Source organism: Erpetoichthys calabaricus, chromosome 2 (genome assembly GCF_900747795.2).
Source record: "Erpetoichthys calabaricus chromosome 2, fErpCal1.3, whole genome shotgun sequence".
NCBI lineage: Eukaryota > Metazoa > Chordata > Cladistia > Polypteriformes > Polypteridae > Erpetoichthys > Erpetoichthys calabaricus.
In genome coordinates this window covers 209,482,866-209,496,852 of record NC_041395.2, presented here as the reverse complement: position 1 = coordinate 209,496,852, position 13,987 = coordinate 209,482,866, and the positions used below count along the sequence as shown (strand labels likewise).

The window sequence follows — 13,987 nt, the reverse complement described above, 5'->3', positions numbered from 1 at the left end:
TGTATACAGCCAAGGGTGCTAAAGAAGAAAAAACTGAATTGAGCATAGTCGACCTCATGCTCAGGGCATAATTAGTTTGATTTTGGCAATTGCCCACCAATATCTCTCTTGTTAATGGAGTTCACAGTTCCAGAGCACTTTACGTGGCCATTACTGTACAGTGTGAGAGAGAGCTTGGAGGCTGCAGTCCAACTGCACAGCTGAAAAGTCAGACGGTGGTCCTGGTTTTTGGTTGCATTTGCTGTTATCAGATTGGCAGTCTTGGGGGTGATGACTTTTTCAAACAGGGATGTTGTGTGCTGAATGCCACTGCTTATCAAGTAAACCAAATAAGCATCATGATTTGGATAAAGGCCAGATTACAAAAAATGGCCAAAATGAAGAAAATGTGCAAACGTAAAAATAATAATATAAAAGTGGACTAGAACTCATATAGGTCAGACATTGAGATTAAATAAATATTTATTTACAGGAAAAAAACAAAACAAAAAACACCAGAGGCCATCTCTTGGAAGCATGTATATTGGATGCACAATAAGGAAGTAACCACTGCATGGAACACAACTTGTCAGCAAGCAGAGACTTCAATTGTACATACAGTACAGTACTAGGTGCTGATGGTCGCTAGAGCAGATCCAGGGCTTTTTCTGGTTCTTATCCAGCATTGACACCAATCCACAAGAAAAGCTCACTGACGCGTTACATTACTTAAATAAGTGTTGTCTTTAAAGTGTGTCTATGTGCCACCAAAGGTGCCCATATCTTTAAGTTGTTGTACTTCTGTCCCCCACATGCTAATTTACCTGACTGGTGTAACCCATGTCTTGGAATTTTAGGGCAGAATGATAAGCCTCCTCCCCCTGCAGCACAAGTCAGGGGTCTCAACATCCCTAAGGTGGTGTCTTCCAGTTTTAGTAATGAAACCCCAGGTAATAAGGCTGACTTCCCCATCATGCATGATTACTACCTGGGTGGATTTCACACTTTCCACACTGCCTCTAGTGCACTGACAGTTTTGTTCAACTTGAGTAAATAATAAAGGCATGGCAAAAGTAGCTGTCATATGCTGGGATCTGCAATGACCTTTTTTCAAATGAGGGCTGGTATCCACAACCATAAATACTTAGACAAGTGGTTTAGCACCTTAGTATCAGGGACCAAAAGATCAAAAAGGCTTGACAGCACACTTCACGTTGCCCACTAGAAAATGGAAAATTCCAGTTTCTTATCACATGTCCATGCAAGAATTGTAGCAAATTAGGTAATGAAGGAGGGTCCTGCACTGCTATAATGCGTTCCAAGGGTAGACTGTACAAATATGGAGGACCCTCACTGTGAGTGCTGCACAGCCACACAAATCTTTACACCCAGTTCCGGTAACTTTGTCGTTTGTGACTGAGACCTACAAGACAACAAAAATATTTAATGGCAGAGTGTCAAACCAGCAAAATGAGGTCTCCAAGGTTTTGGCTATATGACTATGAATTCAGAGCCTCTTTAATGATCCTTGCTTTCTTCAGGAGGCTCAAATACTACATTGTGGAAGCCTCTCCACTTCCATTCAGTATTTTTTTTTTAAATTCCTATGAGATTTTAAGACTTTAAGACATGTTGAACAACAATCTGCATTATAGTTTGTCTGATCCTTTACTTTAAGCAAATGATCTTCACAGTTTAACCACATATTTGGATCTTAGCTGCTGTCACCAAGTATGCATGTGGCACAGGATTAGAGGGATATTCAAGATCATGCATCATGAGATCAATAAGGTTCAACATGGACTGTCACTAAGTGGCCAAATGCATCCATTTGGCCTGCGTGCCACATGTATTTGGATCTAAAGGATAAAAATATAAATGATTACGAGAATGACTACAATGACTCTGTTATGGAGAAACATTTGAGACATGGAAAAAGCCACCAAGTGAAGGTCTCACTGCTGTTTATATTATTTTCCCAGAAAACACTATTGCCTCATGAGACTAACCACATCCTAGGTACATCTCAGAAAAGATTGCCCAGGGCTTTTAACAAAAACTACAAATGACAAGAGCAAGAGGACAACCAAACCTGCTCTTATAAGAAGGCCAGTGGTCTGGCTTTGTCTGATGCAATCAATGCATTTTAGACAGAGTGCCCTAATTGTGTAGGGCAATTGGGGAAACTCCACCTGCCCATTTTTTCCCCTAATGCATTTATTAACAAACATGAAGTTGACCTTGCCTACCCTTGAGGATGTTTTGTCACAGCCTCTATTACTCCAGGAGAATTGGCATAGGTTCACTTTCCCCTTAGTCCTTGGTTGGAGCCATACTATTTTTAAAGGTTTAAATTCTGTCTTCACAGAAATTTGGCCAGGGCAGCACACTCCATTGACACTGCAGCAGCAGGACCCAAACCCACAACCTTCCTATTTCAAAGCACTCCTCTCTGCCGTTACTTCAAAAGATTTGTTCTGCAATCCAAAGGGCCCAAGCTGAGTCCTGTTGCTGCTGTCTCAGGAGATGTTGGACAGCCGAGAAGGAGGGGCTGTCCTGGGCAACTTCCTCAGGAGACACAAATGATGCTGTTACCAGGATTCTCTTGGGAAAGATGTTGGATAGGAGAGAGGGAGAGACTACTGCTGTATAACAAGTTCCCTTGCAGAATGAAGTTTATAGTGGGCCATTGCGCCAAGAATGTTATATGGAGAAATTGTAGTTTACTGACTGGGGGCATCCAGGTTTGTAGCTAGCCTCTCCTTGTTAGAACTTGAAATGGACAGGGCCAGGTTTGTGAGTAATTTCTCGCTAGATGACACACCCTTATTGCTACACTAGCCTGATCCAATATCCTTATAAAAGAACAGTTAAAAGTTTCTTCTATCCATCCTGTTCACACTCAATGTCTTCTATTTATTATTGATCCCTACTGTTCTTCCACATTCTTACCTGATCTGTAAAGAGTTTTGTGGTACTACTGCTCATTATTAAAGTTTATATAAACATAATTCACATTTTCTCATTTTTTGTTTCTCACTAATATTCAGTAAGGTCTAGACATTAAATCTACAAAGACTACCTGTAAGAAATGTTTTTCCGAAATATGAAAGCCACACTATGTCACATGGTGAACTCCACCTATGGTGAAGTCAATATGGGCACATCAATGTAAATGCACATTCAGATTCTCCCACTTGGTTGAGTTAAACTCCATTTTATTACAGGGGGATCTGCTCTCTTTAGGATCAGTAGAACAGCTATTTATTCATGGGAACTTGAGTAAAACACTGAAAGAACTCATCCAATTCCAAGCCTGTATAGAACACACCACCATTCTTATTAGGCCAGGAGAGGTGGAAGGCAGTGTGAGCCTCTTAATGCCAAGGGACTCATGCTTTACATGTTGACATGTAAACTTTACATGTAAAACATGTACAGTAAATGATACTGAATAGTATCTTCTCCAGACAGAGGAGCTACTCCACTGACAGACTGAGGAGATCGTTCCTCCCCCACACTATGCGACTCTTCAATTCCACCCGGGGGGTAAACGTTAACACTATACTGTACAAGATTATTTTCTATTATACCTGCCTTGCACTCTACACCTTGCTTTTTTTTTCTTAAACTTGCACTGCGTTTTTATTGCTCTTTAATTAATATTGTTTTTTATCAGTATGCTGCTGCTGGAGTATGTGAATTTCCCCTTAGGGATTAATAAAGTATCTATCTATCAATTCTTTTTAACACTTTGAAATGTTTTTTCATTATTTTTTCAGATTGTACATTTGTAATCTCTGCATTAATTAGAATTAGTGCATGTTTCAGTTTGGTAAGATGAATATTTGGGCATTTTGAGGTTCTTTTTTTTAACATACAACTTCTGAAAAAAGAACATTGCAGAGATATCAAGGATTCAGTGCAAGTCTGACTAACAACACTCAATGATCACAGTGCCAGGGATTTCTAGTATGGCATATATTGGCCAATCATATACAAACAATTTCATTGTACACGTGACATATATAACTGCATGGGAGGAGTGTGGACCAGGGTATTAGTAGGCATAGAGGTAGCATAAACCAGCAGATAATATGTGGAGGTAAGCAGCACCTTTTGGAGGTAGCTAAAAGTGGAATAACAGTGAGCTAGCTGCAACAATGCATTATGAGATAACCCCTTTACCTATTAGTAATACCTGCCTGTTTTTGGATTGCTTATCTGTGTCTGCAAAACTGAAATAAAACAAGTCAGCAGCACCCTGGTGTTGATGTCTGCCAAGTTGTCATATGTATATGCAAGCAGGCATGTTCTGACTGCCTTATCTAACTGAGGTTGTGCCATTTATACTCATTACCCATTGTAAAGGGACAGGAAAGCAGATGATTCTGTAGCTTCCTTGATTAGCTTGAATATACTCTGAAACAACTTTTAACAAATACTACACCATACCTTTCTCCATGTTTAGCTATTCCTCACATTTTCTAGTTCACACTGCCATTGTTGTTAAGTTCAAAGATTATCTTACTATAGTAAATTGAACAAAATGCATTTATATTTAATATCTGAAAGTAGGAGTCATTCTTCACTTTCTATAAGCCTCTCAGAAAGGCCTTTCTGTGCCCACCACATTGTCCAGCACTACTCTGGCTTAAAGTGTCAATGAAGGATATTTTTTTTTGTGACACATTTACATATTGAAACGCTGTTCTTTTTGGACAGACAGAATCTTCTTGAAAAGAAAACATTTCATAACAGATTCTGGACATTCACCAAACCTGTTCAGTTGACCAAACGATTGTTTACACCATGCTTATGTCATTATTTTTGTTCTTTGGCTAATGAATATTTTGTTTTTATGCTCATAATGGTGTTACACATACAAACAGCAGGACATACGCTGGCCATCAAAACAAAGATGGACATCTACTTAATTCAGTCTCGGTCAAAAAACAGAAAACACAAAATAAGACGGTGTGCCACATCAGCCTCAGCTCCAGTGTGTCTTCTCCCAGCAGTCTTTATCACTTGCATATTAGGTGCAAAAGAAAGCTTTGCTTAGCAGATGTGTGCATCAAGGCAAAGGGGTGTCATGTTGAGCAGATCATTTGCCAAGCAGCATTAGTATATATTCAGCCAAAATCTTTAAGACGCAATAGGTCCTCACCTCCTGTTTACTGTATATAATTGTAACATTTTTAACTCTGCAAGCTGGCTTTTACATGATGAGTGAAGTGTAGCCAATCTGAACCAGTCCCATCTGATCTCCTTGCTGGCAACGAATCCACTCCTCATCTACACCCTCAACCACAATCAGTACCTCTCCCTTGGTAATGCTAAGTTCCTCCCCGGAGCCCTCATGGTCACAAATTGCACGAACTGCCCTGAAAATGAAAACAGGAAGAGGGATCAACTGGTGATTATAGGTACTTTTCACTGTTAGCAAAAGTGTAACAAAATAACCAGTTCTACTAATTAATGGGGTGTAGAGAGACTAAAATGAAAGAATACCAACAGACAGAACCAAAAGTCATATCAGTTACTATTTAAAAGCGTGCTTACCTGCTGGGTTTGGCCTCTTCTTCAGCAGTTTTGGATGATTGCGTCTTAGCCTGGGCAGAGTTTAACCACTCAGTTTGCTCTAGGGATGCACCTCCAAGGAAGCGGTTAAAGACAGACAGGTTAGGTGCCAGCCAACTAGACGGACGTCTGTAAAAGATGGTAACACAGATAAAGACTGAGAAATGCTCACTTCATCATTACACAGATAAAAAATATGAATATATGCACAAGATACATTAAGCAATTTTAAAAGAGAGAAAGCTGGCAGATGTCATTACATAATACCTCACATTGTATGCACATTAATTTCAGGTACACAATAGAACATTAGATTGTTTAATAAACAAAACAGACATTGCCTTTGAAGGATTACTGACCTATGTTTACATAAATGAATCTTTGAAACCTCCATCATAGTGCCAATGTTTTCACTTTACTACAGGTTTTTCCAGTTTGCTAAATCCCTCTGGCTCTTTTTTTCGGTTTTAAATTATTTTATTGAGTTCAGTGTTTTAGTACAATGATTGCCCGACAGATCAGTAATAAGAGGTTGGGAGTATGTGCCCCACCACACTACAAACCACACCGTTTGGGACCCAAGTGTAGCCGTGCAACAGGTGACACCTCAGCACCACACTGGAACAGTGTGTTTTTTTGTTTTACAGTGGCTAGCGTGCCAATATGCTGCCAGTGAGACTAATCCTAGTTTGGAGAAGTTTCACGTCTCTGAGATTTGAGTATTACTTATGGTACAAAACAAAGTATCATTATACATTACTGTGCTAAAGTATTAAATAAAATGGATAGAAATATTAAGTTTTGGCTGTTAAACCTGTATCACCTGCATTCTCTGACACCTACAATACTTTTTATTGCTATACCTTACAAGGATATTTCAAAGAGATGATTGAACCTACCTGATTTTCTGCTGGGCACCTTTAAGATCAACCTGGTTTAACACCTTGGAGCTCACTGATGCACCAAACAACCTCCCCAACCTCCAAACTGGACTCTCACCACTGATGCACTTATTAGAATCAGTCAGATTTGTAGCTGGTACTTCTGTTGGTTGACTATGCCCAAAGCCACTCTGGTCAGTCACAGACACTGGCACTGTATTATTATACAACTGGGTAACAGAAATATCATTATGTTTTGGATGGGTGTTTAAAGAATTACCCACTGAGATGGTTTGAGACACCTTACTGCTACATTTCCCTCGTGACCATTTGGCTAAAAATGAATTATTTTGTGCAGGTGACAAGTAGACTTTTGAACTCTGGCTCAGCTGACCCCACCAGCTATCTTCTCTTTCTGTTGCATCCTTCTCTCTTGTGGCTTTTTCATCACCGTTTTTTCCAGACCAGTTCTGGCCAAGTTTACCACCCAACTGCATTAACTGATTCCAACTATGCTGTATGGCCTGGCCAGCTTGTTTTGACACCGGCTTCTCAGTATGGAAAGAGGCACGCTGCCAGTCTCTTTTTTCTACCATGTTTGCAGGCATCTGACTTACTTTCTCCTTTTCAGTAATTTCCTGATTAGTTAAGACAGACTTGTTGTTTGGCATTTGGTTTACTTCTCCAGTGGAACTGCACTGATTGGCAGGGTGCTCTTTTTTTTCCTGGTGCTTTGCAATCCCAACACCACTGGAAGTATAATCCACCACATCAGCAGAATTACCAAAGGCTATGCAGTTTCTCTTGTGCTCAACATTAGGCAAGAGCGATTTATTTAATGATCGTTCTCTGCAGGGCACTAAATTTGTTACGTTGAGATTGTGACACTCCTGCTTGGTGACAGTCTTTCCATTTGGAACTTGTTTGACTGAATTTGCTGAGCTAGGAAAACAACTGGAAGAGATGGCTCTCTGTACACTCTGATTGGCTGGTGGCAAAGCTGCAGTCTCTAGATGATGATGTTCAAAGAGCAAGTCAAGGTGAAAGGTCAGAACAGAAAGTGGTTGCAGTAGAAGAAGCAGCTCCTCAAAGAGGTATTCACAGGACGAATATGACAGTCGCAGGAAAGAGCTGGTGTTGTAGTGTATGGACAGCACATCTGAAAAATCAAAGTGTCCAGTTGACAGACAAAATTTAAGACACATTACTTTAGTTTTAAACTCAATGAAATGGCATATTAAGACGTAACAATACAGGCAATATATTATAAAAATAAGTATAATTCAGAAAATACAGGGAATGGAACTATGACCCCTTTATGTAACACATTCTTAACAGATACAATTGTAAAGACAATTCTGTTTTCCCACAAAAACGTAGAATGACTTCCCCACAAACCAATGCCAGCCTATCTTGAAAAGAGAGGTTTGCAACCCTGGTAGAGTTACTTGCTTCATTGAACTTCAGGGCTGCAAAGAACCTACAACCATCCTAGCAGAACTAGGCACAAGGATGAAGCCAGCTCTGGATGTAACATAAGTCCACTGGGCAGCATACTGGTGCACACTCACTCACACCTACTGAGCCAAGTGGGAGTCACCAGTCCACACAATGGCTGGGCCTTAGATTTGAACCCAGTATACTGGACTATGAAGCAGCAGTGTTGACTTCTGTTTAACAAAAACATCACATATGCTTTACTTTGTTTCATCTGTCTCTGTGCACTACAACTGCATGAACATTACCCTCCTTTATAGATATTTATTATTTCAAACACAGTATATAGCTGAAATCGAAAATTAAAGGATTTTCACAATGATTGTAACTGAAAATCTTTTAAGCAATAACAATATCATCAAAGGAATACCATTTTGCACCACATTAAAGATTGTGTTCCTCTTCTCCTTTTCAGAGAAGCAACTCAACCTTTGGCAAACTGACTTTAATGGGAACTAAAAGATTTATTTGTTATCATGCAACCAAGAGAGACCAATAAAACTCATAAAACATAGTGTCTGTCTTTGTGTATGACCCTCCCTTTTAAATGTAAACCATTTTTTGTACGTGGTTGTAGGATCAATCAAACTCAATGCAAATCAGGATCCTAGTCTATTATTTCAGAAGTCCAAACCTCAGACAATTACAGCAATGCCACTGTAAGATGAACAACTAAAACACAAGAAAGTGGGAAAAAGACTAGAAAAATACTGTCAAAATGCTCTAAGAATGAGTGAATTTTGCAGGTCAAATGCCCATTGAGGTTACTGTAGCATAGACACAAGCAGCTGCTCACAAAAGTCAGCCATCCTGATGGTGCAACATGCATATAACTTGACACATGGTAAATGTGGTTTTATCAAATTTTGAGCAATTTATATTTTATTCCACTTTGTTTTTGTCCATTACCTTTGACCAGTGTTTGGATAATTTGAAATGCAAATTAACCAATGAATATGTAAATCCAGTTAATAAAGATAACATATAGATATGTAAACAAAAATGAAATGTGGATCATTGTAAAATTAACCTCATTTAAATATCTCTGTGAAACAAAACTGGATAAAGTAGGTAAAAAAACAAATGGAAGACTTAGTGATTTAAACAGGTTATAAACAAATAAATATAGTGTAAATATTCAATAAATATTAATAAGAAAATACTGTAATACAAATTAATGACAGTGATGGCATCACGTCAAGGTTGGCTTTTTACCTCATGTACAAAGAATGGTGCAGGAAAGAAGAATGAAAATGCACGTTTGCTGAGTAAACTTAAGTAAAAAAAAAACAAAAGGATGACAGAATCTCTTGTCTGCATTAATATAACTGTGAAAACAGACATTAGACCTGCCTCTTTTTATTTACAATATACAGTATTAAGCATTTCAATGCCAATATATAGAATTTGTATTTTACATGTTAAACTGGGCGGCACGGTGGCGCAGTGGTAGCGCTGCTGCCACGCAGTTAAGAGACCCGGGTTCGCTTCCCGGGTCCTCCCGGCGTGGAGTTTGCATGTTCTCCCCGTGTCTGCGTGGGTTTCCTCCCATGGTCCTAAGACATGCAGGTTGGGTGGATTGGCGATTCTAAATTGGCCCTAGTGTGTGCTTGGTGTGTGGGTGTGTTTGTGTGTGCCCTGTGGTGGGTTGGCACCCTGCCTGGGATTGGTTCCTGCCTTGTGCCCTATGTTGGCTGGGATTGGCTCCAGCAAACCCCCGTGACCCTGTATTCGGATTCAGCGGGTTGGATAATGGATGGATGGATATGTTAAACTCCTGTACAAATTCTTCTGAGAATAAACATATAAAGACAAATTTGACTGCTACTAGACTTTGCTGTTATTCAGCTCAATTCAAGTTATTCTTATTTATCTAATGACTGACTGTAAAACTGACATTTCACTTTGCTTGAACATCTGCCTCTGTTTGAAAACTGTGACCAGCCATGTCTCACATGGGTCCCACAGGCTGTGGACAGCTCACTTTTGAAATGTGGTCTAGATGTATTACAGGACCACACAGGTCACTGGGACTGAATTTCTGCCAGCTCTGCTTTTTCAAAGCTTACGGTACAAATATCTAACCAACTGCCAGTTCTAAAGAAAGTCATGTAAAATATAGATTACAGTAATATCTGCACAAAAAACTGGAAGATGAAATTCCTACCTTCACATCCCCGGAGGTGTGAAATCCAGAAATCCAGGAGCTTTAGACTGCAGAAAGTGAACACAAAGAAAAACAGAATGAGAAAAATATATAGGAATATGTACCTATTCAATTAAATACTGTATATCACAAATTCCAAAAAAAGGCTTAAAAATGCAAGCAATTAAGGCCAGTGCTATTTTGGAGAGCACCTGATCATGAAATCATACACAGTACTTGTAAATGGGCATGCTGCAGGTTTCCAGAAAGAATTATACTGGCATACATGTTAGGTGTTACTAGAGGTGAAGCACAGCCTGTTACGAGTGTTGTCTTGAAAGGTAACAGCTCAAGAGAATCAAAGAGACAGAAGATTATCCTTAAAGCAAACAGACATGCTCCCTCAGTCTTGGTTTTTCCTTACTGATATAAAGTGGGTTCACATTACCCTCTACTTGACATAAAAAGATCATGGGAGGCTTCCAAGGAGGCATACTAACTTCTGACATTTAGGATACAGCACACGGCCCATAGCTGAGAGAAATGGAACCATGTTATTACCCTTTCAAAGCTGAAATCCAAGAAAACTGGCAAAACACCAGTCAACTTCTAGATGGGAGGCAGCACCCAGTCCCTAAATAGAAGGTGTATGAACATCAGGAGTCACTAAAGGGAGATTTAGCCTGGTGTGGCTTTAGCTGACTCCATTAGTGACCCCAGGAGAGGTCTTCGAGCCACAGTGAGAAACATTAAATTATTGCAAAGGAGATTTTATTAGAAAGCCTCACTAGTTCTGGGAGAGGTCAGTGAGAGAGAGAGTGTTTTGATACATAGACAAAAGTTTATTCTACCAATATCAGGTTCAAAGAAGGATCCTGAAGATTTGGGTGTACTGGATCAAAATCACAAACCTGCTAAAATGAGTAGAAAGAAATATGCTGGCAGACCTGCTGAGTAAAAAGCACCACTTTTTCATGTAATATTTTGTTTTTTAGCAAATATAAAGTATTCAGTTGTTCTCCTTCATTATAGGCACAAATTATTAATGTTCAAAAACTGTAGATTAAAACTGACCCATCAATATTTCTGGACAGCTGCACTTTAACACATATCTAAAAGGAGTAGGTGAATTTACTGAAACCAAGCTCAAGTGAAGACAATATAAATGTGGGGCTACACAGGGTCAGCCTGGTTTGAAAATTGAAGTTGATCTTCCACAACTCACTAATGAAAATCTCCAGTTCTTTCTTAATTTTTAGAAACTACTAATTTCACAAATGAGTCTCAGCATGTTGATTACCTAAGTCTACAGCCTGCACAAAAGAAAATGTGGGGCAACGTTTACAAAAATCTCCACATTTCTCTAGCTAAAGCAACTGAATACTGCAATGAAAGGCATTTAGAAAGGTGAAAATGAAGCTTACTTGAGTAGGCCAAAGATGAAAGCGTTGAACTTCTTTGTAGAGTTGCAAAGCTGAGGCAGCTGCCCAAGCCGACAATACAGAGAATACAGTGCTTGTGTACAAGGACCTGTATGAGCAGAGGAAGGCATCATAAGCCAATTCAATCAACCTACCAACAGCAAGAAATACTAACTTCAAATAACTGGGTCTGCAGTACAATGGTACTCACTATTAAGGACTCATATTTAGATGCTAGGCAATACCTGTGTTCTTGACATATAATTGGTATATAAAGAAATTAAGCCTGTAATGAGTTTAAAGTCTGGGTTGCTCCCACATGCAGGGCAGTACATGTTTATTCAAAATCATAAAATAAAATATTGTTTGAAGATGTATGTGATTAATTTTTATTTGAAAACGTTTTGAAATATTTAAATAGTTTAATTCAATTTCCATTTCTTGCATTTTAGAGACACTGGATACTGCAGCCTATTCCAGCATCAATGTGTATACGACTGGACTGGATGGGACATCATTGCAACCCATAACATAGACTTTTAAACTTCGAGCACTTACTTGTGCTGCATGTGAACACTGAAATCCCTAAAGGATACAAGATTGTACAAAGTACCCCCAGGCCACGAGGTAAACCAGAGTTTGAGTAATACAAAAGAACTTTGAAAAGCTTATGATTCTGTGCATGACATACTAAGTCATTGAAATAAGACGCATTAATTTTTCCTGTTATTTTCGGTCTCTACTAAAATCAAACCCTCATTACAGAGAAGGTACCTAATCACTGGAGGGCCACCACTGACAAGATGCACATAGTGAGTGCTGGTTAGGTTAATTGGTGACTCAATGTGGGTGATTGAACATGCCTTGAGATGGATTGGTACTCCATTCCAGACATGCAAACAACGCTGCAGGGACAAGCTTTAGCCCCATAACTCTAAACTGGATTAAGAAAAGTATAGATGGATGGATAAAAACAGATGACATCACTGTTTGACATTAAATAAACTGCACAATACAAAGACATGCACATGGTTTGTTCATCCGGCGCCGCCGTGAGTGGCAGCCTTTTCAGCAGCTCCGTGTATGACTGTATATGTATGTGTACTTTTCTACTTTTATTTTTCTATTTTTATTTATTGATCACTCCTACCACTTTATTTTATGTGGATTCCTTCCCTGGACACACTTACTTTTACAACGTGGGCATGGATTTTAACACGCCGAGACTCGCCTATTCAAGTACTCAACTTCGGGCGCTGAGAACAAATGCCAGTGCCGGTGTGGTTCCATATTTACCCGACGAGGTAAGAAGGCGGTATCGTGGCAGCAGAGCCGGCACTAAGCTAAAAAAGAAGCGGCTTGCGAGAAAGTGGCGTTTCAAGCCTTCGGTGCCTTCTGTGATTCTGGGGAATGTAAACTCAATCTCAAATAAGATCGACGAACTGGCTGCGCTGGTGAAAAATGTAAGGACCTACAGAGAATGCAGTTTGTTGTGTTTCTGTGAAACGTGGCTAAATAACACCATCCCAGATGCCAACGTGGAGCTACCCGGGTTTAGCACAGTTAGAGCGGACAGAGATGCAAGTACCTGTGGGAAGCACAAAGGAGGAGGACTCGCTCTCTATGTTAATACACGGTGGTGTCACTCTGGACATGTTAACGTCAAAATCTCCACTTGCTGCAGGGATATCGAACTGTTGGCCGTAAGTTTACGTCCCTACTATTTGCCCAGAGAGTTTGGACATGTCATTGTTGTTATTGTATACATTCCTCCTCGGGCAGACGTGGAGTCAGCGAGTGACATCATCCATTCCGCTGTTGCTAAGTTACAAACGCAGCACCCTGAGGCGCTTGTGCTAATCGCTGGAGACTTTAACCATGTGACGCTGGACAAAACATTGCCTGCATTCTCTAAGTATGTGGACTGTAACACCCGGGGAAATAAGACTATTGATTTACTGTATGCAAACGTTAAAGACGCATACAGCGCCACCCCGCTGCCTGCGCTTGGGAAAGGAGATCATAACCTGGTTCAGCTTCAGCCTCACTATAAACCAAAAGTTAGAGTCCTACCTACAACCACACGATCATTCAGGAAGTGGACCCTGGAGGCTGAGAATACTCTGAGAGAACTTTTTGGAACTACAGACTGGGATATCCTGCAGGGATCTCATAATGAGAACATTGAGGAAGTTGTTGACTGCACTACTGACTACATCAACTTCTGTATGGACATTGTAGTTCCAGTAAGAACAGTACGCTGCTATGCTAACAACAAGCCATGGATTACAAGTGACATCAAGGGCCTTTTGAATCAGAAGAAAAGGGCTTTTAAAGATGGTGATCAGCATGAGCTCAAGCGCGTGCAGAAGGAACTCCGAGTCCAACTCCAGGGCGGCGAAGGAGCAGTACAGGAGAAAGCTGGAGCAGAAGTTGCAGAATAACAGCATGAAGGAAGTGTGGGATGGGATGAAGATCAT

The 13,987-nt window shown here is 40.0% G+C and overlaps 1 protein-coding gene across 5 annotated transcripts in view; it reads right to left on the bottom strand.

Moving 5' to 3' along the window:
* Nucleotides 1–444: 444 nt before the first annotated feature.
* The window catches only part of rusc1 (RUN and SH3 domain containing 1), a 35,737-nt gene continuing 22,194 nt past the window's right edge, over nt 445–13,987 (bottom strand). For all 5 annotated transcript variants that reach the window (XM_051923064.1, XM_051923065.1, XM_051923066.1 and 2 more), the window contains 5 exons: nt 11,511–11,616; nt 10,108–10,154; nt 6,462–7,602; nt 5,545–5,691; nt 445–5,366 (listed from right to left, as the gene is read on the bottom strand). In XM_051923064.1, the coding sequence (XP_051779024.1) occupies nt 5,201–5,366; nt 5,545–5,691; nt 6,462–7,602; nt 10,108–10,154; nt 11,511–11,616 (1,607 nt within the window). In that variant the 3' untranslated portion in view covers nt 445–5,200. The remainder of the gene's footprint in view (nt 5,367–5,544; nt 5,692–6,461; nt 7,603–10,107; nt 10,155–11,510; nt 11,617–13,987) is intronic.